The following is a 27,074-nucleotide window of genomic DNA, read 5'->3' as shown; positions in this document are numbered from 1 at the left end:
AAAACCTCTTCACTTGAGGCCCCGTTTCTTTTTTTTCTTTTATAAGATCCCAGTCCGGATTACACCCGCTTCTAGTACCTCAATTTCCGCCAAATATTATCAAAGCCTTAACTTTCCACACCTTTCCACTACGAACTGACAAATTGCCATTTCCCTACCAATCCATTAGAATAGATTCCACCTCAAGCCCGACTTGTGGAGATGCCCGTTGGTAGTAAATAATTTTTCCCCGTAGTGGATTGGGATTCACATTTGGATTGTGATCAACAAACGCCGGCATTTTTTTACCTTACGGGGAGGGGGCCAATTCAAGCGACATGGTCCCTTTTCCTTGATTAGTTCGGTTTCCTTTTGTCGTGAATAATTCCCACCGATCTCCATAGGGAAAATTCGACCAACACAGATTGGGTGACTGACTTTGTCGCCCCAAACTTGTCATCCGGGTTAGAACTTCATTGTCACCACAGATGGGGTCATTTTATTAAGGAGAACCCACATCCCCTATCCTATTCAGGGCCATGATAACTCCCAGTTTCTTCTTTCCTGCCTTACCTTGACACGTGAAGAGTTCAACACCAACAGTCCACCTTTCAACCCTCGTGACCCCAAGCTGTTAGTCCCATTAAACCTTTGAACGATCTTCTTCTTTTGAAAGATTAAGATGGTCCCATTTAGTTTCCGGAACAAGATTTGGTTTATGATTTTCCACCACTTATTTAAACAATAGAAAACTTCCCATTCATCCCTCTAATGTTCCAGAGAGGATCTTCATCTTTCAAGCAAGCCTCCTATCACAGATAAATCGCCCTAACCACCTATGGCGAACTTAGCATTAAACATTTAATAACCAATAAGTGCATCAGATCACACTTAGAACTAACAATTGATTATACCATCAATTCACTTAGTTATATCATAATACTATACTCCATTGAAGACCCCTTACTGAGGAAAAAACTAGAAATAGCTAGTTATTCAAGCACTCATCAAACATCTCAAATTATCTTAATCAATCTAATGCTACCATCCAATCACTCAAGTGACCATAGCTCCTTACTTCACCTGGAAGAAAACCAGGCTGATATGTTCACGATATTACCCGACTAGAGATAAAACTAAATTACATAAGCCATTTATGTACACCCAGGATTCTAAAATAGTAAATGATTATACCAATCAAGAATCGTTCACAGACAATTCATTTAGATATACACAGCCAATATTGAACAATCAATTCGCTGATTATACCAATCAACAAAAGATTAAACAAATCGTTCAGCCATGAATTCGATAGACCTGCTCACTAACCACAAAAGACCGCCACCTTTCATTGCCCACTAAATTTCGCCAGTCATTGTACCCCGTCCTAGCTCCGGCCAAATAATAACAGCCAGAGCCGGAACCATTATGGTGTTTGATAAGCCTGTTTCAAGATTCCAACTACACCATACAGTCCTCTCGCACCTTTTCTCTCCCCCGTTTGGCTTCGTTTCCCAAAGATATCACATGTTCTCCCTCAAGTCCTGATGGACCCGGGCTTTCCATCTCTTCCTCCATTTAGCTGGCCCGCTCCCCCCGTTGCGAACGTCTTCTTCTTCCTCCCGTGCTTGCCTCCGTTGGTTTTACCAGAGTTCACCATATTTGGGGTGTCGTGGTGTGGCAGTCATCCTGTCTTCTCTTCCTTCCTCACCTCCCATCCTCCTCGCCCCATGCTCCACCACTCCCTGTCCTCCTGTTGGTGTTGTCCCTTGTGCATATTCTCACCCCCTTTGTCCATCAACATCCTTGATCCCACCATAGTTTTTGGACATGATAGCCATATTATCCGTAATTCTTTTATCCTCCTCCCCCGATTCCCCTTCCCTTTTTCTTTGAGCTTCCGTTTCTGTGATTCCCTTCCACCTTATATTTTCCTTTTTCATCCGGTTGTATCCTTCCCCTTCCGATCTCCTTCCTTCCCTCTCCCAACTCTTACTGTATTTTTGTGCTTTTTCCCCCCCCCACCTTCCGCTATTCTCCCCTACTCTCCCAACATTATCCCCCTTCTTCCCTTTTCCCCATCTTCCCCCTTTTTTTCTTTGTTTCCCTCTCACTCTTCTGTTCTTTACTTCACTTTTGATGATCCTTGAAATCCCATGCCTCCTCCCCTCACGCTTTTTCCCTCCCCACCTCCAGCTGTCCTTCATGAGTTGAAGACACTGGAAATACCTCAGAGAAGATCCCTTTATTTAAAAAAGCATTCACACATTCCACATCAGAGATAACTATTGGCTTTTGAAGACAAGCAGCCTCGTTATGAATACAATTACTATTAGCTCCAGGGAACGGGAGTGGATTCCTTTGCAAAAGTACTCCTCCCTGATTACAAACCACAGCTCTTCTAATTGGAAGCGTGGTAATATCATCAAACAAGCCAACTACCTGAGCACCCAACCGCAGTGCCTCCTCTCCTTCATGTAAAACACAAAAATTCGCTTCATGAGTTATCTTGCCACAATTGGTGCACAAGACAATGACTTCATAGAGAACTTTGACGTCAAACCATTCTCCTTTAATATTGTGAATCGCCACAGTTGCCTTCACAGGATGATTGATATTGAAAAGAATCTTCACTCTTGCACAGTTGATAGGTAACCCCATTTCCACATAGTTCAACTGGACATCAAGGACCTTACCCAGAATTGAAGCAGCGTTGAAGACCTGTTCGAAAGCAAAACAGTCGGGCCTGACTTCCCTTAGCTGAACCCATATTGCAATGGGAGGGAGCTCAGCCTTCTTCCTATTTTCAGGGAAGTCATTCACAGCAAGATGGATCAAATGATTTCCCACCCACCACGGAGACAAAGAGAGCACTTTGCTTCTCATATCAGGAGTCACGAAGGCAGCTTTAAAAATATCCCTACCACAACAGGCGATAGATTGTAAGCCCAGGTCCCTCCAGAACTCCGACAAGCTAGCAGTCACCAATGCCATGGCCAAGGTTGGAAAACCAAGAGCATATCCAAAAACCACCTTGTCCGTCGAGAGATCAGATACAACCTCTTTTTTCCAAGTTTCCGGGGAACGGCGCGAAACCTTCCAGACAGATGCTTGTCCCCTTTCCAAGAATTTGGGAGAAATGCCAACAGCAGATTTGGAAGGGGAGCCAGACACCGAACATGCCCTTTGTGGGGACCTAGGGGAGGAGGAAAGTCGGCCCGCATACTCGCAAACCAGAAGATGGCACTACCAACCAGCAAAAAGCAGCAGACAGAAAGCACAACAGAACAAGGAGCAGACCAACAGAGTTGCGAATGCTCGAAAAGGCAAATATAAGTAGAAAAGGTTGCAAGAAAATAAGAAAAGTACTTCGCATAAACAAATGCGAGGCACAAGAGCAGAGTATGTTTGGCTGTAAAGAGAGGGACAAACATACCATTAATGGCGACTAATGGTGAACTTAGAGGGTTGGTAGAGAGTAAATACCAAGGAGGACAACCTGAGCCCAAAGGAGGCTCCGCGTTGAAAATCTTGGCCATGACAGAGTGAATTTAAGTCCTGCTCCACCGCCCTACATGGAGTTAGCGCATCGAGCCACCTAGCCCATCAGGTAAACCTACACACAAAGCATTAAAGAAACTAGAACAACCCAAGAAGAATAAATAAGGTTAGCAGCCATCAGGGATTCAGATTCGATTGCTTTCAATTTTCAAGAGACGGACTCTTTAATATGAGAACACGACTAAATTTGTAGTTTCCCTGCAGCAAGATCAATGCAGGCAAGCAGAGAAGAAAGAGGAATAGTGGAAGGTGAACTTGCAACCTAAGGGGTATTCTAAATGATAGTTCAATTAAGGAATCCAAGCAGCTCGATCTTGTGGTTGGTAGAAGGTAAAAGAAAGAATGAGTTGGCTAGCACACGCCAACTTGAATTGGATCCTCTACCCTTAACAACACTATCTTCGTACATCTCCACTGACATTTAGGAGGGGCCATTTTGAAACACTAACAAGGTGGACCTCCTCCTAAATATGGTGGAGAGATGTCAAGGTAGAAGAATCAGACTCTACCATTATAGTTGCAGGACACTCACTTGTCAGTCACATCAACATTCATCAATTACATGATCTAATGCAACATAAATAGCTTAGCACAGGAAAATTATCTCAATTTCTAGTATAGAATCATGACACGCAGCTTATAATTTCCTAAGTCCGGTCAATTCCTAAAATCCCTCCAATACTATCTCTCTCTCACCTTTTCCACGCATTAAAATCAATTTACATGTTTCCTCTCTCTCTCCCTTTCCCTCTCACCCTCTCATTTGAACGGAGTCGTCATTCTTCTCTCTATAGCTTTGCCAAAGTTGTAACCTTAAGATGTTATAACCTTGTATATATATAATTTTTTTTTTAACAAAGGCAGCCTTATTTGTAGATTAAGATCCATACTTCTTAGTAGAGATGTCATGGGTCCGACCCTTGCAGACAACAAAGCTACCTCTAATACTTACGCGCAAGCTCGCTCAGATGAACCTCAGATAAAAAAATTAAAAATAAAAATAAAAATAAAAAGATTATAGCCGAAAATATCTTTTCTTGTGGGCATCATTCGCACGAGTTTGAAAAGTGTCACAGCAAGTGTTGGTTGAAAATGAATTTCTTGTGTAAATTGCATGAATCCAGCTAAAAAGTCCACACATGAATTGAGCTCCACTTGATGGACAAATGAACATTCAGTAATCCCATCAACAAGACTCTGGATCTTATCCATCACTAAACCACATACCGTGGGACTTTGTATACATCTTTTGTCATTTGAATAGCTGCTTCCTGAATCACACTTAACCTAAAACATGTTGGAAGCCTAGCTCACAAGTCTTTGACAATCCCGTTTTGATGGCAAGAAGCTTAGCATGTAAAATGTTAACACACCGATTCATACCGAGTGCAACTGTTGGGTTTGGGTGTCTTGTATTATGTGGGCCCATATAATTATGGTTTTTGTTGTATTTGTAATTGAAACGAGGTTTGAGTCAATTACTAGTACTGGGTTAAACTTGTAATTACATTTGGATTAGGGTTCTAGATTTTCCTATAAATAGTCTCTGTGGGACAACCTATAGGTATCAATTTCTGTAAAAGATTGGGGAATCAATCCCTGTAGGGGATTAGGGTACTCATCCTGATAAGGATGGAGGGCAAGCAAAGGGTAGCACTTTGTGAGTGTGAGAGAGGTGTGAGATTTTCCTGGAAATAGTGAAATTCTTTTTCTCTCTGGTGGACGTAGGCATGGTTTTGCCGAACCACATTAAATTTTCCTTGTGTGCTTTGCTTGTATTCTTCTCCGTTTGTGGTTGTGCATCCATTATCCCTAACAGCAACAAATACCGGTTTTGGCATAGCAATTATCTCCTTTTGGTTTTTGATTAATGGAATGGAACCACGAGTGATTGAAGAAACCAAATCACCATTTCATTAAGGTGAATACAAATGCATCCTGGCAACAGAAAATAATAAAAGATGGTATAGGGATCATCATTAGAGATTGGGAAGGAAAACCACTAGTGGCATCCTCCATTCCTAACTCTTTCTCTTTAGTGATTGAAGAAGAAGCCAAGGCCATGGAAGCAAGATTGTTAGAAGCTATTGCGAATGGCTTTGAGTTCGTCGAGGTAGAAACAGATTCCCATTTACTTATAAGTTATCTATCCAAGTCTGTCTTACCTCCCCACCTTTATCCTATTTGTGATAGAAGATATCAAATTCATCGGTGTAAGTTCTTGGGCTTTAGGTCCAGTTATGTTTCTAGGGCATCCAACTAGCTAGGAAGACCTTCTTGGTTTAGGGTCCAAGTTATTAGTCATGTTCCTCTGATTGGATTCTGAGTCTCTATTCAGATTTCCAATCATGTCTCTGTTTCTTAATGAAAGATTGATTACCGGAAAAAAGAAAAAGGAACCACGAGTGATTGAGAGAGAGAGGGAGAAAACCTAATCATGGAAGATGGACCGAGCAACACTAGTGGGGAGATTTTAAGAGTAGATTTGATTTACGAAATTCAGTTCGATTAGACTATACAAAGGAAATCATTTAAAATTTAAATTAAAGAATAAAACAGAAAATGTTGGATCTAGACCAGCCAAGTATCATGATTCTACACTAGAAATTAAGGATGATTCGAAAGTTTTTTTTTTTTTTTTTTGGCCCAACAATGCGAAAGATTAAATATTGAGACAATCATCACAACAATGTGCTTTTGCCTTCAGATTGGCTTTACTTTAGTGGGCGCCCATTACTTTAGAGATGCTAACCATCTGATGATTAGAGATGTCTGTGAGATTGGCATATGACCCACACAGTCACATATAAACCCTTTTTGAATAGGATATCATAACGTTCGACCACTGTTTGAAAAGAAAATATCAACTCTACCCTAGAAGCTAACGTCATTAACTGATCAAGAGTAATACCCTTATTGTCACAGGCTTCAAAGAACCAGGAAGGGAAGATTGAAGGTAGTTAATGCTGCTGATTCGTGTAGGAGAATACTGCTATGGAGAAAAGGCTAGGCATAAGCATAATTTTGGGTATTGTGTGGAAACAGTTTTGGAAGTAGGTCTAGATGAGAACATCCTCTTCTTTTGTTAAGAAGGAAAACAAGTGAATTAAGTAGATAACAGATTACAGACCTATAGGAGGACCATCCTCCTCACTATCACTTAGTTCAGCACCAATAGAAGAACTAACCACCTGACTAGCACAACTAACAATCTTAGGATTAGTACAAAAAGATGGATTTTTATTTGCAACAGCAACTGCAGTTAGCTGCCAACGGCTCAGATTTCATCTGGTTGAGAAAATATAATTGGACGGATGAAATTAAAATAGCGGGGTTTATTTGTAATTATAATTTTATTGTTTTACAGTTTAAGGTTTACTATTTTACAAATTTACAAACCAAAACCCCTAATTCTAACAGAATAATCGCATATTTTGCCAGCCTTAGTTGGTGATTGTGGTTCTCTCAAATGTTTATCTACACCTTTAAGATGAACCTCAAATGGTTCTTCTCAACTATGCCATGTGAACATGCCAACAATAAGCAGGTGAAGCCAGCCGAAGTGGTTCTCTCAAATGCTTCTCTACATCTTTAATTTCAGATTCTAGGGTTCATGTAGTAATCATTTTTTCGAACTCTATTAACAATTTTATTTGTATAGCTTATTTTGTTTTGAGTAATTTCTAGCCATGATTAGAGGAGATGATGAGACAAATCTGGCCATCAAATCTTCTCTCAAAGTTTGTGAAATCGATCGGTTCCTTCTTTTGACCTTTTAGAAATCTTAATCAATCCGGCAATATTGAGATTCAAAAGAAATTCTTTGCCATTTTGATTCTATTTGCTTCTATTTTCTAATTCTCAACATCTTATCTTTCTCTTGCTCAGATGGTTCAAAACGCAGGCTGCAAGATCCATATCTCTCTCTGTTTCCATGCCTCCACACAACCAAAATCCCTCTCCCTACATGGATATCTCAAATCACTAAATCAAACATACCTCATAAACCCCAAAGGGTTTGGAACAAATGAGAATTTGCTTGGAGAGAAGGAAGATGGGAGCTCATTTCTTCTCAACGGAACATTTTCCCAAATTCTCTGAGTTCGTCAGAAGCATCCAATGGGCAGGCGAAATTGGCAACTAGAGTCAGTTAAAAATAAGGGTTTTGGTTTGTGAATTTGTAAAATATTGAATCTAAAATGAAAAAATCATAATTACAAATAAGTCCCCACTATTTTAATTGCATCTGTCCGATTATATTTTGTTGATGTGACAAAATCTGGGTGGTTGGCAACTGGCTGCAGCCTTTCAGCAAATAAAGATCCCAAAAAGATAGCCCTGAACTTAATAGTTGCCAAATTGACAGCATAACCGAAACCAACTCATATGAGTCATATGGCCATGGTTCGATTGGGACTAGAAGGAAGCTTTCCCAATCATCAAAATCAGAAATAACCACTTCAATCTTACATCTAAGACCTTGATACAGTCTAGATAAGAACATTGGTTTTGTAGAATGCTGGACAAATTGTAGTAAATTGCTCTCATTGGTGCCAAACCCTCAAGGGACAAGTCTGGCCATATGACATTGTCCCAGTTTTGCTTCTCGTGGCTAAGCATATGTCTACGCTTTTATTCAATCCCATCCCTTGTGATCATCTTATCAGTATCCTTTTATTACTTTTCCATCCATCCTAGGAGCTGATAGGTTCAGGATAACTGTGTTCTGTTCTGTTCTGTTTGGCTTCTTTTAATATATTTTTCTTTCATCAGGAAAAGTAAAAAACAAGAAGCTAACATAATTAACTTAAATACAGAGAAAAGAATAACAGAAAGACCTCTTTATTCCTTTTATATGCCCCCAACCAATGTCAATTGAATATACTGAAACTTTTTTTTTATCCAGCAACCACCATTAGTTGTATATATAAAAGGGTTAGCTGAATTTATTTGTTTCTTCAACAGAGGAGTAATTTTAGAGTTAAGAATGGCATATCTAACCAGTGAATTTCTTCTTTATGTATTCATGTTTAATTAACTTATTACTCTGAATTCATACTCATTTTTTCAATCAAAAAATTATTAATTGAAAAATAAAAAGACAAGAGTTCATCCTCCTCCTTAGAACAACTTCCATACACCACCAATCTTTTACTAATCTATTACTCTAATTCATACTAATTTTTTAATGCTACTAATCATTGAATCAATCAAATCAGAAATTCATATTACAAGAGTAGATTACTGTATATAAAGTACAATGTTTGGCCCTATAGATATCATTCAATACAAATATAGCTCTAGCTAGTGAATAAAAAAGCAAATCATAACTCACAAACGGAAATTGCTGAGTTTTAATTTAGACATACCATGAGCCTTCAGCTTCAGTATCATAGTTCCTCCGCTAGAAGAAATGAGGATTCAAAAATCATTCTATTGGATAAATCTAGTACATAGCATGCACAGTTGATTGGCCGCCTCTCAGAATTGCATCCCCGTTCATTGTATTGGAAATCCCCCTTTGACTTTTCAATGGTTCTTCCAGATTTCTTCAAATCAAAATGTCTATATGACATGAGGGGATCTCAGATTGATAACATTATCTACCAAATTTGGGTATCGAATTGTTTTATGGTAGTTGTTGAGACCAGGACACCAGCCTTCTAGATCATGGCGTGACAGAACCCTGCTCCCTACAAGCAATTAGTGTTGGAGGGTTTGGAGACAAACTGTTCATCTTACAATCTAATCTTCCATACCTTCCTCAACATCATCCTCACCCATCTCTCCGTCATCATTCTCACCTTCCCCTTCCAGAAGCCACTGCTCAAGTTCATCCACTTCTACTCGATCTTGACCATACAAAGCATCTGAATCCCAATGTCCAGTTCCCAACTCCTCCCCATGCCATGACACGTGTAAAAATGGTCGGCTCCTTTCCAAGGCATCCACCATATCTCTGTTCTTGCTCCCCGATACCCCCAAACATCTTAATCTCGGAAAGTATGGTCTCTTGAACCATCGAAATGAAAGCGATGTGATGTGCCCGCAGTTGTAAAGATCCAACAATTGCAAGGTGCTTCCATGCCACCCACCATCATCAACCTGCATTGAAGCTAATGCCATAACAGATGTGTCACCTATAAGTGGACACTGTCGCATGCGGAGTTCCTTGAGGGGAACACGACTTTTAGCCAGTAATAGGATCCCATTGTCAGAGAGATTTGGAAGGTTTGAGAGATCCAAATCCTGCAAATTCTTCCCAGAAGAGTCATCAAATATGGCAGATATGCATTTGTCTGTGAGTCTCTTGCAACCTCGAACAGACAATGAAACCAACGAGTTCATCGCACCATGTCTCAAGTAGGATAATCCCATGTCACTGATGTCAGAGCCATCCAACAGCAGTGTCTTCAGCTCAGGTAGCATGCCAATGGCTAGGAGGGCCTCATCCCCAAGGTTCCAGCACTCTCTCAGGTTCAGATACCTAAGGCCTATGTTTGTTGCCAAATGCACAATTGCACAGTTGGTCAACAGATAACACCATGTCAAGCTTACATTTGTCAGAGAAAGAGAAGTGGCTGAGATGTCATGAAACACCAGATCAGTCAGCTGGGTCCCATGAGACACCCCAAGCTTTTGTAGGCTAGAGCATGAATGTAAGATTGCCCTGAAACCAGTATCTGTAACACGGCAAAAGCCTCCAAGAGAGATACTTTCCATCTTTGAGCACTTCTCTGCCATCAAGAGGATACCAAGATCATTAACTCGTCTAAAGTATGTTTGGAGGAATTCTTGGCTTCTGATAAGTGATAGGTGTTTCAATTTCCCATGCTGATTGACCTGTTGAAGACCAAGGTTGGTAAGGTCAAATGACACTGATGGCTCCATAATGGGTGCATCTCGAAGATCCAAATGGGTCAAGCACGTAAGACCTATAGATATTGTACCAACCAAGGTGTCGGTGATGTAGTCTACTGATAGAGACAATCTCTGAATATGTGGGAACACCAATGGTCGCACCTCACCTGGAGGCTGCTGCAGTCCCAAGCTTGGACTAAGCACTTCAGTCACCATATCGAAAGAAATGTAACCAATCTCAAGAGCAGAAAGTTTTGTTGAAGCTGTCACCCAGACTTGAGCAAATTTAAAAAGGTGCAAGGTTGAGACATCAAACATGAGACTCAATGACTGCAAAAAAAAAAAAAACTTTTCAATCAAACAACAAAAAAAGGTTCCTTTTGAACATCACAGAGAACCTACAGCTACATTACCTGATCCCCAACCCACTCCCTCACTCCCAAAAAGAAAGAGAGAGAGAGAGAACTATTCTCCTCCCCCTCCCCCTTCTTTTTTGGGAGGTGACGGGTTTTGGTTCAAGCAGGTTACATGATGCCAAAACAACAGATAAGTATCCACTTCAGTTTTAACTGAAACATAAACAGTGACAGAACCAAATCTAGGAGGAGCATGCTTAGTAAAACTGAACTGCAGGTTAACCATTTAGGCTGGAGGATTGACAATTCAATGGTTATATAGTCTTAGCTGTGACGTTTCCACGCCCAACCACCCCACCCCCCAAAAATATTCCAAGACAAATATAGCACACAAGTTGTAACTACACAGCAAGCAAGCCTCTATGCTGGTGGTAAGGCTGTCTCTCACTCTCTCTCCTCTCACAGCGTAATAAGCTCAATCCTTGCTCAACTTGTTTGGCTTAGTTTCTAAGTGTAATTTAGTTAACCTAGAAAAGCATGATCTGTAGTCCAACAGTCTGACTAGGGAAGTTCAACTGGACAGTCCAAACAGTCTTTGAACAAGTCAACACTTTTCTATGAATGTCTGGAAGTCAAAATCAATTTGATCTGTTGAGTGACATTTAATACATAGCAGAAGAACCTTATCAAGATGAAGACATAGGTCATATATACAAGAAGTAGAAGTAAGTCACAAACAGATAACTGCTGAAAACTACATCCAGGTCTTCTTGAAAGTTAGTTGACACCCTTTTTATCGTTCTAGCCACATGTCAAGTTGGTAAATCCACAAGTTACCTTGTTCTTTTCATTTGATTGACTAAATTCAAAAGTTCTATTTTTTTCCGACTTGTTCAGCTAAAGGGAAACAATTTAGAATAACACAACTGGTACATTGTTAACCAAGCTGCACCAGAAGTACCAAGATCTGACACATAGATGGACTGTTAGTGACTCCACCCTCTTCCTTCTCTCCGTCCTTATTCTTCTTCTCCTCTTCTGAGTCACCACCTGCTCTTAATTCTGTCTATCTCTCTCTTATTTGGTCATAGCTTAGTTCTTCTTATTGCTTTTTGTTCTTTGCATTTACCCCTTACAAGACACAAGATTTGGGAGGACCTGGGAGAGGCCTAAATCAGTGGCACACCCATGGCCAAATCTGAATCCACAACATGAGGATGCACAGTCCATAGGGCCACCCACAGTCCAGGTAACATATGTAGAAAGTAACTCAAAGCTTCCCCACCCAGTCTGTGCATCCTAGCACGTTGGCACCTTTTGAAGGTACAAATGATGACTCTCTGCACCCCTCATTAACAAACAACTCCAATAGCAACACTTGAAAGTATAAAATGGTTAGTTTGTAATAACTTTTAAGATTCCATCCTTACTTCCAAGTGGGCACAACCACTGAGCAATTCCTCGAGATCAGAAACATAGATTGCTCGCCCTCTTTTTTCAGCCACCGAACCCCAAGTAGAGAGACCTGGAATGTAGGAAATATTTCCTCAAAAAAAAATATTAAAAAAATACAAAACTAAAATAGGAGTAGACACCACAATACATCAACTCAGAAAAAACTTAAAAACTTGAAGAGCAGTGGAACACTATAATACATCAAGTCAGAAACAACATCCTCAGAAAGAAAAAGAAAGATAGGTTATGTCACATCTGATTTCCACATGTCTATTGACAGCCAAATATGCTATACTTTTTTCTTTGATGTTTTTCATGTATCAACTTCTAAAAGGTATGAAAACTAGTAAAAATCCACTTTCTATTTTAGACTTTGAGTTTAGACAAACAAGAAATATCCAAAGAAAACAAAGCCAAAAACAATACATAAGATCAGCAAAGCAAACTTGTGCACCAATTATACGACCAGAAGACCTCCTGTTTCCTGTAAAATCCCACACCAAGTTTCCCAAATTCCATCAAAGCGGACACCAGAGAAGCATGGAACTGAATATGTAGTCTACCGCCGTGAAACGTGGGCTGTAGCCATCCTAAGACTCCATCATTAACTTTCAAATCAACACTGCAGGGAAGCAGTACTAGTATTCAAGATGTCCTAGTCACCCCAACCCCCCACCCCCACCCCCCCCCAAAAAAAAATATTCGTGCTTTGCTGTCTAAGAGTTCAAATCAGTCTTCACAAAAAAACATATAACATCCCAAACCAGCAGAGACCAACTCTCTTGAAAGAAAGGCCAATCAGCAAGCAAAAAGAACTCACTCTTTGTGAGCTGTCGGCAAGCCTCTGGACCACTTTGATACTAAATACTAAAAGGAATTTGTTTGCAGTTTCTGAAGGCTTCAGTAAAATATATAGGGGTATGGTGAATCCAAATAAAAGAGTCGGAGAGAAAATTGCTAGTACCAACCAAACATTGGAAACAGAATCTCACTAAGAGTCAAAGATTAGGATCAAAAGTCATACTTCATTCACACTCTTTTGAGACCTAGAATACACCTTCATTAGCCAATCCATAACTCATAAGGGTATGCAACAATAACCACCATTTTAGGGCTAAATGAAAGATAAAATGGAAAGCAATGAAATACGGTCTTCCCCATATACTCTCCATCCAATAGATTATATCTGTACTTGTTGACTATGATATCCTTCCAGTGGTTCCCCAACCCCTTATCTGTAAAACGTCAAATTTATTCATTTCAAAGTTCTCAATTCATAGAGCAGATTGGGTGAGTACCCAAACCCCATTCATCTAAAATCCAAAAACTACAATCCACCAAATGAAGCTTCTTATAATCATTACTACATGGTAAGCAAAACTCCACCCGCAACTGCCTCATCTTCTCACAGCAGTAGTTGAAATTGGAAAAAGTGCAGCTTACCCCATGGCAAACTTTTTGCCCATGTGTATAAAAAAATCATATATCATAAATGTGGTAATTTTGAAAGGAACAAATACACAAAATATGAATATGCATGACTAAAAACAGTATTTAGCAACAGGAAAAAGATATTTCATACAAGTTTGAATCATAGAGAGCAACTTTGGAATCAAAAGGCTTTAAACCAAGTAGAACAAAGATGGAATATCTAGTGTGCAACTTCGATCATGATTGGATGAATGATGAGGTGGTGAGACTTGATGAGAAAGAGATTCTACAAGACAAGACAAAAAAAAATGTGATATAGAGGATGATGTTTCCAAAGAATCAAAAATAGGGTGGATGAAATGGAAAGATGCGTCTAGGATCTTGTGTGATCAACATATTCTTTTAAGAGCTCAAAATTCTATAGGACTATCATTCGAGCAACGTGATGTACGGTGCAAAATGTCGGGCTATTAAAAAGCATCATACAAATAAACTTTGTGTAGTAGAAACGAGGATGCTAAAATGGATGAGTGGCAAAACTAGGAAGGAAAAGGTAAGGAATGGTCATATTAGAGTTGGTATGGGCATAGCTCCGATAAATTATAAACTATAAGAAAGTCGATGGAGGTGGCACAATCATGTTCAATGGAGACATTTAAATGCTCCTATATGGATAAATGATCTAATCCATATCAAAAGAATTACAAGAACTAGAGACAGACATAAGATAACCTTAGAAAAAGTGTTGAGAAAGGATATGTATAGCTTTGCCCTTACATATAATATGACCCCCAATAAAGCTGATTGGGAGGCAAGGATCCATGTGGCTAACCCCATTTAATTGGGACAAGGCTTCTTCTTCTTGTTATAATGGACAACATCCCAAGGTTTGCAAATGGAGACTCCACCTTCTAATGGACTAGCAAAATCAAAGTTAAATTATCCCTTTTTATGGTTTTTAAATTTTTAAACGTTTATAAGTTATTAATTTTGACTGATGTGGTAATCGCTTAGGAATTACCTCTTTTTCTTTCTTTTTTTAAAGGTGCTTCTTGATTAAATATTTTGGGTGTGAATAATATTTATAGGAGAAATATAGGAGGTGCGCTAAGAGACAAAGGTTTGAGATAAGGGGGCAAGTTGAAGAGGTGTGCCTCTTGAGAGAACAGGTTTGAGGTAAGAGGGCAAGTTGAAGAGGTGTGCCTCTTGAGAGAACCTGTTAAGTCTGAGGTAAGGGGGCAAGTTGAAGTGGTGTGCCTCTAGAGAAAAACTGTTAAGGATAGGTGGGACATTTCGTTGGTGGCGTGATTCAACGAATATTACATTGTTGTGGCTTGAAAGGGTTTCTTCAATAAGGAAAAGGTATGTTGTTTTGGAGGAAGGGTATTTTGGTCAATGAAAGATTCACCATAACTGATTGGATGTTTCCTTTTGTATAGTAGTGTGATTATGAGTTATTAATGTTGATTGAAATTAACTTTTTTTCTTCCTTTTCTAAAAGTGTTTATTGAAAAAAAATATTGGGAGGGTTTTTGGGGTGGGGCATAATACAATGAGATTTTTTTGGGTTGTGAATAATATTTATAGGAGAGAAATAAGGGAAGTGGACAAAGAGACATAAGGTTTGAGGTAAGGTGTTAGTTGAAGAGGTGCACTTCTTGAGATAATCTACTAAGGACAGGTGGGAATGTGGGATGTTTCATTGGTGGTGTGATTCAACAAATATCACACAAGATGGCTTGAAAGGATTTGTTCAATGAGAAAAAAAAAGTATGTTGTTTTGGAGGAAGGGTACCTTGGGCCAATGAAAGATTTGTCATTAATGATTTGAGGTTTTACTTTTATACAGTAGTATGATAGTATGATGTATTTTGAATAAATACAACAATCAACTTGGAGGAATTCAAATGCAGGACTTACATAATTAACATGCTGTACTAGATCTACAAAACTGCCTTCCAACTCAAAAAATTACGACTACAAATTTCAAGTTTCATTAATTAAGAACCAGGAAGACAAGAGCACATGCAGGGAGGGGGGGCTGAGTATGTTTTTATTCCAGGTAACTCAACACCACCATGGATGCACTCTAATACATGCATCAATACCATGGTATTAAGACCTTAAGAGAACTCACTTTCCCTTCTTGCTTCTTCATTAGTATATCATGCGTCAAGGCCAACCTTTATCCTACAAATTTGAACTCTACGTATGCAAGTCTCTCATGCATAAACCGCATCCCAAGTGCACAACACTCCTGCCACTGTGAGGTCTGGCATGATCGTAATGTATGCAGCCTTACCCCGACTCCATGGGCTCCATGGGGAGGCTGTTTCCTGACTCAAACCCAGTGCTCTGAAGTCGACCCTCTAAACATCCCTCTTTAATATTGAGTAAAATTACAAATTTAGATGAAAACAGAAATAACCACTTAATGCTCTTCACATACAATTCCTTGCCACATCTACACCCTTTTTAAGTGACACACAAACCCACAATATTTCGACCTTTGATCGCTCCATCAATTGATGACAATTTTACTACATATACTGGATATATTCCTTTTCTTTATCATTACTACGTCTCATTAAAGTCTTCTTGTAATTCCAGCAAAACCCGTAACATTTCCCCCCTTTTTACACTGTTTTTGGGGGAAAGGTTTGCTTAAGTATAACCATCTCCTACAGGCTGATGTTCAGTTGTGTTACATGGATTCCTTACCAGTACATATAAATTTATTGCCGTTAGTTTATATATTTTGCAGTCTCTTCCAACTGGAGGAAGAAAAAGTCACGCTTCTTCATGTCTAACTCACCCGATGCAAGAATAATAGTTTTAGAACTCGAACAGAAGTAATAATAGCCAGCAAACGACCCATATTCAATAATGATAAAAATAAAATTTATATTAAATGGGTTAAACAGAAGATCCAGTAAAAGAGAAGAAACAAAAACCTTAGATCCCTGCATCGCCCTCCCACTTCCGACAGTAACCTACCACTAAAATCCTCGCAATTGTGCAGATAGAGCTCATGAAGAGAAGGCCGAAGCAGGTACTCAATAGCCGAATCATTAAGCCGACTACAATCAACCTTAAGGCTCCGAAGTAAAGGATTCGGCAGCAAAAGAGGTCTCAGCAAGTGAATTGGAGCACCCACATCCTGAAACAAAGATCCGTCAAAAATCATGTAGTGCTCTACAACACCCCGCGGGCCAATGATTTATGAATTAGTTTTAAGATTACTTACAAGTATATGGAAATTGGGAAGAAATGAGAGAGTTTGAGTTGCACAAGCATTTAACACCTTGCAAGTGGATGCAACAGAACAGATCGAAGCAATATCGAGCTTCGCCACTATCGCTGCAAGAAGAGCAGAGGGCAAAAGCTCTAAGCCCTCTGCTTTTGAGGTACTGCTGGTCATCGTGTCGTCTTCCATATGTCTGTGTTCAACAGATTTCCCACCGGCCGGCAAGAGAAAAACAGAAAACCCCACCTTGAGACCTTGTTTCACTGCAGGTTGATTATTGTGTGCAGGAGCACGCACCTCGAAGTAACCCAATAAGGAAGTTTGGTCACTAGTGCACGATAGACAAAAGCATGTGCTTTCTGCTGGATGCCCGATGCCAAGCCCCTTTCTTGTAAGGGCTGTTTGGTCATCTGAATATTCATCAATTGGAGATTTATGAATGTTTAGTTGTAAGATTCATGAAATCTATAAAATATATTTTTTCTTAAAAATGTGACTTAATTCGAAGCATCAAATAAATAATTCGACGGCACTCTATGAATTTTTACAGAATAATCAAATAATTATTTTTTTTAATTATTAATTCTTAAATTTCATTTTAAATCCCTAAATTCCTGTAATCAAACAGGTCCTTCAATTTCTTATATTTTATAAAAAAAAATAAAAAATAAAAATTGTGTGGAGAGCAAGTTCGGCATGTCGGCCCGTGTCGCCGTGTCGGACCCGGCGACTCGGGCGACATGTCGCCAAAAATCGAGCGATAAATGGAAAACTCATTCCTTCATTCGTGATCGGTGATTCGACTCTCTGTTTCTGAGTTTCTCAGTTCTCACTTTCTCGTTTTCTCCTTCTCTCTTCCCTTCTCTGCAATGAAAGAGGCAAAGAGGATGAAGTGGTTAGAGGAGAGGTCGGAGTCGGAGTCGGAGGCTGGGTTTTCTGTGGAGAAGACGCTAATGTTGGTGATGAAGCTGCTGAAGGAGGAAATTAACCCTAGATCTCATGCTATGCTATCCATATCCAACGATTACAGCCTCCAAAGCTCCACCTGATTCTCTCATATCTATACAGATCAACTCGCATTAGGGAACAACCAAGGAGTTGCCCTTGACGGAACAACCGAACAACCAAGGAGTCACCGGAAAAAAATTTGTCACCGTCGTTAGAATTGCTACTTCTCTAATTTTTTTACTTGTTTTTTAAATTGATGGATTCCTCCAAACGGAGTGTTTTTTATCCACTGGGTCAGGCATGTTCTTCTTCTTCCCTTCCTCTTCCTCTGTCTAGCCGCTTGAGATTCATCGCCGCCCTAAAGTCTCACCGTCCTGACCTCCTCCTCCTAGAGATGCTGCTGCTGCTACTGCTTCTAAGTTCTAACTGTGGATGCTGTAAAATCGACGGCCTGACGAAATCTGCCCTAAAAGGCCTGCTTCTCCCTTTCTTCCTCTGTTATCCATGGATGCGCTTGCAAGAATCGGAAAACCAGTCATGGTGGATGTCGCGACTTTTCGACCGTCGGCGATATATTGCCGATTTCGCCGACTTTATGTAAATTCAATGTTGCTAGGGGGTTTCGTGTTGCCCCCCAGCGACACAGCAAAAAATCACTTTGTATCGGCGAAAAATCGCTTTGTGTCGGCAATTTATCGCCGACACAAGGTACCGTGGTGGAGAGTGAATTAAAAAATAAAAACCGATACCAAATAATTGCCTGACATGACCCGGTATAATAAAAAATCATTCACCATTCTTATTAATTTGTTTATTTTATATATCATTTTATTAATTGCATAGAAGGTTAATTGATTTAATAGACAAGGGTATTTAAGGAAACTAAAATATAGACGTGTCCCTTGAATTCATACTTTTATAATATTAATTTATATGAAATACGATACTATAATTTGATGTATTTTATTTTTTTTTCTATTTTTTTCAAGAAAATCAATTTTTTTTTGAAAATCTTTTACTTGGTTCTTTCTAGTTTTTGTTATCAACTATTAAAATATATATATGATAACATTTAGAGTTTTTTACATGTGGGTTTTTTAGTAGACCACAAACTAATGTTGGGTCCTCTTAATGCAATAAATTACGTGTGGGTCTTATACTCTTTTTTGTATCAATTTTCATTAACTATTATACCTTCTTAAAATAAATAAGTACAATAATTCATTATTGATCAATAATGAAAAATCGTTTGGTGAATTTTGTCAAAATAAATTATGAAAAAAAAGTTTTGTCAAAATAAATTATGAAATGAAAAATAAGTTTAGTGTCAAAATAAAAATTTATTATAAAATAATAATGAACAAGTGATAGAAGAAGGGAAAAGTATAGTTTTTATAAAAGAATGCGTATTGACTATTTTAACTTCATCTTAACTATAAAACTTTAAGTAAACTTGCACATAAATGAAGATAATAAAATTATCACCTAATCCATAAGAGACAAAATGACTATTATGAATTTTGGAGATTTTTTTTATTACTTTAAATATAAATAAATCTAATAATAGATGCCAAATAATTTAAAATAATAAAAAATTATCATAATTGATAATGATAAATGATACCAACAAGAGCCTTAGTCAGGCTAACATCGTTAGTTAGTCATTGTTCAATATATTCAAATTTCAAATATAAATGCCCCTCAAGTCATTTAATACATCATGTTATTTTTTAATCATTTTTTGATGTATACATTTTTTTAACCATATAATTCACAATTAATGACCAATTATCTATTTTTACACATATCAACACAATGTATTAATTTTAAATAACCTCATAAACACTTTGGTCCTTCGTGTTTGAAATTTGAATATGCTTAACAGTGACTTTCGGTGTTAGTTTGCTTCGGACGCACACGTAATATATTTATTTAAAAGGACCCCAACATTAGTTTATGGTCCATTAAAACGACCCACACATAAAAAACTCTGACATTTATCTTTATTAGGATTTTTTTCATTCAGTGATTTATAACACTTCTTACAACTGGCTTTCTACCATCTTTTTTATTTTTATTTTTTAGAGCAAATTGCACTGGCACCTAAAATTGAGGTCTTAAAGCACTAACACCCTACTTTATGTTTAAAAAACACAAAGACTCCAAAAATTGATTTTCATTTGATATATTTGTTCAATTTATCACTGAAAACCGTTAAAGCACGGTTTATTATAGGGATATTTTTTAAATTGAAAGAAAATAAACAGTGATTTAACTGTTTTTAGTAATAAATTGGACAGATATATCTAATAAAATTCAATTTTAGGGGTCTTTGTGTTTTTTAAATATAAAGTGGGATGTCAGTGCTTTAAAACCTCAATTTTGGGATGTCAATGCAATTTGCTCTATTTTTTTATGTTTTTCAAAAGATGTATAAAAGGTTTAAAATATCGAGTATCATATCGGTCATGTGATTTTAAGAGACGTATCGTCCTAGTATTGTATCGTTATGACAAATGTATTTTAGTACAATTCAATAGAGAGACGTATTGAAATGTATTGTATCGGTTGTGTCAAATATAGATACGTATCGACTAGTATCGTGGGATACTTTAAACCTTGGATGTATGTACTACGTGTGCGTGGGACAAATTGAAGCACTATATCACTTGATTTCATAATTTAAATATAAAAATAAAGAGAGTATCCAATAGCAACACATACATTTCCTCAGTTACTTTGAGTATATTACGCTTTCCACTTGCAAAGAAAAAGATAACAGTATAAATTTGACAGTTCATTTTTTTTCCACTTATTGATAATAATCTTTCAAAATACTTTATGGGTAGAAGCATTTATAATCCTAATTTAACGCCAACAATAGCAAGTGCATAATAAAAAATTGATATATTTGAAGGTGTTGGTTTTATAAGCCAACCCCTCGGTAGTCATTGCTTACAAAGAAGTGCCAATAGAAGAAAGCTAATGTCCCAGATGATGGGCATCAAATGATGAATGGGTTTGAGAATACGCTGGATCAGAGATTGCAACACCACTTCTCTAATGCCTTATATTGGGAATATTTCATTAGGTTTGTCTATGAGTTAGATTTTTTATTTATTTATTTTTGGAACTGAGGTTCATCCGGCCAGCTTGCGCGCACCACGATTTACTTCCTCGGGGGTGAGCTTTTATATTAATGTCGTCGAGTGGGTGCGAGAACCCAAGACCTCCCTAAGGAAGTTGGGTCTTTAACGCTTTAACATACCACCTTTGGCCTATGAGTTAGATTTGCTAAGCATTTATGGCTATAGGAGCATTTTGTACGTTCACAGGCTCAACTCTTTCCATGTTCATTTTCCTTTTTTCCGTGTAATTTATTTTTATTTTTTGTGAACTTTTTTCGTGTAATCTTAAAGGTAAGAGAGGTAGCAAGTACTTGTATACAAATGATGGGTCACACCTTATAAAGGATGAGGCAACGAAAATTTTGTGGTTGTGTTTTGCCACTAACAGCTTAGGAAAACTATATCCGTGACAAATGTTAGGAGAACGATTCTTGTATATGCTTTGATTAATTAATGAATCTTATTTATCATAAAAATATTAAAAAATTAATAATAAGAGGCAATGCCATGTCAGGTATTTCACTCGTCGATTCTAGCACTCTATTGCCAATATTATTTTTCGGATCCACATTGTTTGCAACTATAAGACTATGGAATTGTTTAGACTATAGCTTTGATAATTTAAATCATTCAGCAATGTGAGATTACCCTAAAAGCATTTGGCACGCTATCCTTGCTTAACTAAAGGATGGCCACCGTATTCATAGCTACATGCCTACAAATGATTTGAATCCTCAGTTTTCTCGATGTTGCTCTAGAGAAGTTTATAGCAACAATGTGCAATTGGACTACTAGGAAATTTTATTTTTATTATCTTTTTTTTTTTTCTTCTTTTTTTAATGGTGGAAGGCTATTAGGAACTAATCCATGGACATATAGCCTTTTTTGATATTTTGTACTTAAATTATTGCTTTGGAGATTGTCATGTTAATTTTGTTTTTGGGAGGTTCATTACTGTCCTGGACCACCTACCAAGGAGGGATAGGTCACTTACATGTGTGACTAATTGGTCCATGTTCATGCATTGGATAAAAACTTTATATAATGGACAAATCATATATAGACCCCTCCTGTGTTTACAATTAATTACATCTACTATCCCTAAAAAAAATCAATTATAGATGCCCCTTTACTGTTTTAGCATAACTGCTCGTTTATAGCTTTCAATTATTGACAGTATGGGGACATGCAATATTTTTTTTTTTTTATTTCCAATTGTAGTATATGTAATTGATTACAAACACAGGGGTCTATATATGAGTTACCCTTTTTTAGTTGTATTTCACCAGTTTAGCCTCAATGAATTAGTTCAATTACAACTGTTGTCAGTCTATTACATGCAATGCTTTCACTTCCTAAAATGTCTTTGCTGACAATTTGACTCACTTTGTCAAATATTCTGGCTTGGCAACCCACTTAAGCCCAAAAATCTTACTCTTATTAGGTGCGATAATTGTTGCCACCCAAGTATACCGGAGGGTTGGTGTTTAAAATAATGGAAGATATTAACACGACATTGCTTCTTAAACAATGATAATGACTCCTCAATGAACCTAATAGTCTTTGGACTTTGACCATTAAGGCTAAATGTTTTCCCAAAACATCTATCTTTTCATCCCAAAGTGCGAAAAAATAAAGAAAGCCATGGTATAGTATCTATAGTATAATACCTTTGCTTGAAGGAATGGTTCAACGAGTTGTTGGAAATGGATATGACACTTCCTTGTGGTTTGATCCTTGGCTTAATGAGGGAGTATCTATTGTGACTAAATTTAATGATGCCCAAGTTTGGGCATCATAAACTAGGGTTGAACAAATGAAGATGAACATTGAGCTCAGTAAGGAGTATCTCTCAACTTTTAACCTCTATTCATCTGTTTTATCTAATTTTCTACTAACCTCTTCAAATGATAAGTGGGTATCAAAAGTCTTTCCCAATGGCAAGTATTCTGCTAAATTGGCGGGGTCATTATTGTAGAGACAAAAATACCTAAATGATTGCAATACCTTCTCACAATGGTGGTAATTCTTATGGAAACTACAAATTCACCCGAAATTTAAAATTTTATTTTGGCGTCTATGGAATGTAGGATTGCCAGTTTAGTCTATCATTGCCTAACGGTCGAAAATGAACCCCGTGTGTGAAATATGTGAAGACAAGGCATAGACTCTATGGCATGTGTTCATATCTTGAATTGACCAAAAGGATCTGGGCGATAGGACCCTTGGGGCTCAAAACTCAACATTTAACCATCAGTGACTTGATACTACATCTCTGTGTTTCTTTACTAGCCAATACTATGATGGACAAAGAAACCTCTCGCTGATTCTTTTATTGCTTTAGTATTATTTGTTACTATTTATGGGTATAAATAAATAATGTGCTTTTTAAGAAACAAAAACCCAACACAGCTCGAGTTATGAATAATATTTGCTTTTGGATAAAGGAATTTCAATCGAAATCTTTATCTAAGCACCCACAGGCAGAACCATCCCCATAGAAATACTACTACAATGAATCACCAATTACATGATGTTGCCTAGGAATTATCTATGCTTCACTCACCAATGCTATTATGTATAGGGGTATCTCATGCATCCATGAAGAAAGCAAGTTTGGGTGTAGGAATAAGCGCTAATGGAAAGTTTTTAACGATGGAGTTAGATGAAGTGGATGATAATGATAAGATCGGTGCTACCCTGTTTGCAATCTCTATGGGCCTATAATTGGTAAAGAAGGAAAGTATTCCAATAACCCATATTTGATTCAACGATTACAGTATCACATCCTTCTTGCCAAAGTATCCAAATACAGCGTGGCCGCAACAATATCTAGAAAGTCTTATTGAAATAGTAGTTAAAATGAAAAACTCAAAAGTGACTACTTACTCTACTTTTCAATCACCCAAACTACTTAAATTTTTGCTACCCTAACAACTACGGGAGTAATGAAACCAATGAATCTAATAGGACTGATTTAGGACTTTTGATCAATATAATGTCTCGACCAACATCTGAGACACCACAATGTAATTTGAACTATGGAATGTAGGATTGCCAGTTTAGTCTATCATTGCTTGATGGTCGAAAATGAACCCTGTGTGTGAAATATGTTAAGATAAGGCATAGACTCTATGGCATGTGTTCATATCTTGAATTAACCAAAAGGATCTGGGCGATAGGACCCTTGGGGCTCAAAACTCAACATTTAACCATCAGTGACTTGATACTACATCTTTGTGTTTCTTTACTAGCCAATACTATGATGGACAATATATATATATATATATATATATATATATATATATATATTTTTTTTATTCGAATAAAAAAAGGAAAAACAAAAAAAGAAAAAAAAAAGGTAAGAGATTCAATATAAATGGAGATTCTTCATCAAAAATATATATTTTTAAATGTATTTATTCTTATTATTATTTTTTTAAAAGCTAGCATAACTCGTAAACAAGCGCCAAAATAACACACGTAAATAAAAAGGGGCAAATTAAATTAAAAGGGTGTAGGAATGACAAGAGACAGAGAAGTCGGACTGAGGGCGGAGCCTGGCGGGGTGGGACCGTGGGACGAAGACGAAGAGTGGGTATGCAGGGGAAGTTTAGCGCACTACGCGCTAGTGATATAAATATTTGCGCGCCTTTGCTTTTAATAATTCAAAGAAAAGGGAGCAGGGGAAGACAGGGAGAGAACATAGTGACTTGGAGGGCGTGACTAACCGAAGAGACGACGGTGACGGTGAGGCAAATGCTATCATGGCGAACCTGTCTAGCCTCATTCACGAGCTCCGTGAACGCATCGCTGCTTCATCTTCTTCTCCTCCGAGCAACGGCGACGATGATCCACTGGAATCAAGATTTCGTGCCGTTCTTCCTAATCTCCTTCAAACTTACGTTGTTCCTTCATCCAAAGGTTGTCTTCTTATTCTCTTCCCTCTTCACTCTCTCTGACTGATACTAAGTTCTATGCGATTGATTTCTTTATTGCAGCCAGCGAGAGAGAGGTTATTGCAGTACTTAAGCTCCTGTCACAGACCACACGGAATTTTCCCGGTGTCTTCTTCCATGGGAAAGCCGCTGCTGTTCTACCTGTCATTGGCCGTATTTTGCCTTTCTTTGCTGAACCTGCATTTCGGTGAGCAATTTTCTCTAAACTCATCTTATTCACGACGACCTTGAAATGTATTTTTCTTGTTCGGCATTTACTAGCTCTAATGGTATAAGCACACACATTTGCACTTGTTTGCTTGAATTTTGGTTCCCGAGTTTTTATAAACTCATCTTACCCGAGCTCAAATAGTATCAATCTTCCAACAATTGGTCTGTATATGAGTGTATAGTGATTCCCTGATAGACCCGATTAGTGTTCCCACTTAATCATTATAATTCTCGTACCACTCGGACTCTTATACTTCGAAGTTCTTTGCGCGGGGACTTGAGAATATTGAACTTAGTTGGCTGGATTTTTTTGATTTTTCTCCTGATTTTATCTTCCTTGTCATAAAACCTGTAAAACAAATTAGGTTTTAGTAGATACCGAATGAAGGCTAAGCTACATATTGAAATTGATTTGTAGTTATAATTTACTGAAAGTTTTGTTATCAGAGACTTTAGCTGGTTCTTGGATTGATTGTTTCAACACAGGTGAGTTAAAGGGGGGGGGGGGGGGGGGGGAAGAAAAAAGAAAGAAAAGTAATATCCTACTGGTGTGATTTCAAAATTTTAACAGCTGCTTATAATCGTATGCTGCACAATTAAGATCCACGGTTGTTAAGCAGTTAGGAGGGAACTCAGAAACTTGTAGCTTTTTGAATCTTTTGAGTGAAAGTGGTCCATCAATGTTGTTCCTATTTCTGCATTTCAGGAGGTTGTTGCCATGTTCAACAATCTTCCTCGATTTGAACTATGACATTTATAATTGTCACCGGATTTTAACTATTAATAGTAACTCATCTAGTGGTCATAGATCATCTCAAAACCATGATAGGATGGCCAGTTGATCAATTGCAATTTTTACACTAAAAGTGATTAGATGAAAAAAAATTATCCTTGAGTATGGGTGAAAGGTTGCATGAGGTGTCTCCATTTCTTTTCTATGCTTCTCTCAAGCTAGAGGTAAGGTTGCATGAGGTGTCTCCATGTCTTCTCTATGCTTCTCTCAAGCTAGAGGTCTTTGAGATTGATATCGATCTCCAATTCTCCATCCGATGGCAAGTCAACTTCCAGTCATGTCCTTGTTTGGCCTCCTACTGAAGTCTTTCTTCCTTCCAGACAAAAATTTCAGGCACAAAAATGATGTGAGCCAGTTACATATGGCTTTTCTATAGAATTTTCTCAAGTGTAGCTCTTTGGGACTGATAGTATTTCCATTGGAGGCAAGCCAGGATGCCCATTGAAACCTGTCTTTCCTACAGGTTACTAGAATTCGTGGCACAAAACTGTGAGCTAGAGGCAAGGATGCAAAAAGTAGATCTCTGGGTTTGGCTTGGACAATGAGCTGGTCCAGTGTCCCAGATTTTGGATGTAGACCTCTTTTTACAAGGCTGTGTACATTTTTGCTCTCCCTGGGCTCTGCAGTGGTAGGAACCTTGTGCAGAGGTACACCCTTCTTATCCGGACTTGCTGGGTGGTGTCATTTTTCATTTTATTGTCCATCTTGCATTTGTCATTTTCCATTTTTCGTTTCAGATCTACTCCCTGTCCCTTTTTCCCATTTCTTCATTTCCTTTTTGTTTGGACCTTAGTTTTTCCTTTTTTGTTTTGCTTGGATTCATGTAGTCAACCACAATAGAATTGATGACGCTGTTTGATTTTGTTGTTTAATTTATGCCCAAAAAACCTGTTGTTTTTATGGTTTTAATCTAATAACCACAAAATCACCATGTGATGACCTGATTATTACTCTTGAATAAAATCCAATCATTATTAAATTCTATTTTGATACCCCCATTTCAGATAAATTGAGTATTTGTTGGAAGATAATTCAGAAAAATGGAGTTGAGCAGCCTGAACCGCCACGTGTGGATTCAACCAGATCTTTATCCTGGAATATTAACCTTAGGATTCAGGATGTGGTTTTTGGAGGATGGACAGGACA

General features: G+C 38.0%; 2 protein-coding genes across 2 annotated transcripts in view; one reads left to right on the top strand and one right to left on the bottom strand.

The window, feature by feature from the left end:
• Positions 1–7,652: 7,652 nt before the first annotated feature.
• Positions 7,653–17,233, bottom strand: LOC149015412 (F-box/RNI-like superfamily protein). The gene is made up of 4 exons (XM_089155490.1): positions 16,891–17,233; positions 16,586–16,803; positions 12,188–12,269; positions 7,653–10,731 (listed from the first exon to the last, which is right to left on the bottom strand). Exons 1-4 carry the CDS (start codon positions 17,077–17,079, stop codon positions 9,286–9,288), a joined length of 1,935 nt encoding a protein of 644 aa, XP_089011616.1. The 5' UTR covers positions 17,080–17,233; the 3' UTR covers positions 7,653–9,285.
• Positions 17,234–24,650: 7,417 nt separating this feature from the next.
• Positions 24,651–27,074, top strand: part of ATR (Ataxia telangiectasia-mutated and RAD3-like protein) — a 43,453-nt gene continuing 41,029 nt past the window's right edge. The window contains exons 1-2 of the mRNA XM_089154946.1: positions 24,651–24,890; positions 24,968–25,112. Of these exons, the coding sequence (XP_089011072.1) occupies positions 24,734–24,890; positions 24,968–25,112 (302 nt within the window). The 5' untranslated portion in view covers positions 24,651–24,733. The remainder of the gene's footprint in view (positions 24,891–24,967; positions 25,113–27,074) is intronic.

The sequence above is a fragment of the Hakea prostrata genome, chromosome 5, assembly GCF_041222555.1.
Source record: "Hakea prostrata isolate BN-2017 chromosome 5, UWA_Hpros_2, whole genome shotgun sequence".
Classification (NCBI taxonomy): domain Eukaryota; kingdom Viridiplantae; phylum Streptophyta; class Magnoliopsida; order Proteales; family Proteaceae; genus Hakea; species Hakea prostrata.
The sequence above is the reverse complement of the archived record's forward strand: the minus strand, read 5'-3'. Positions and strand labels throughout refer to the sequence as shown.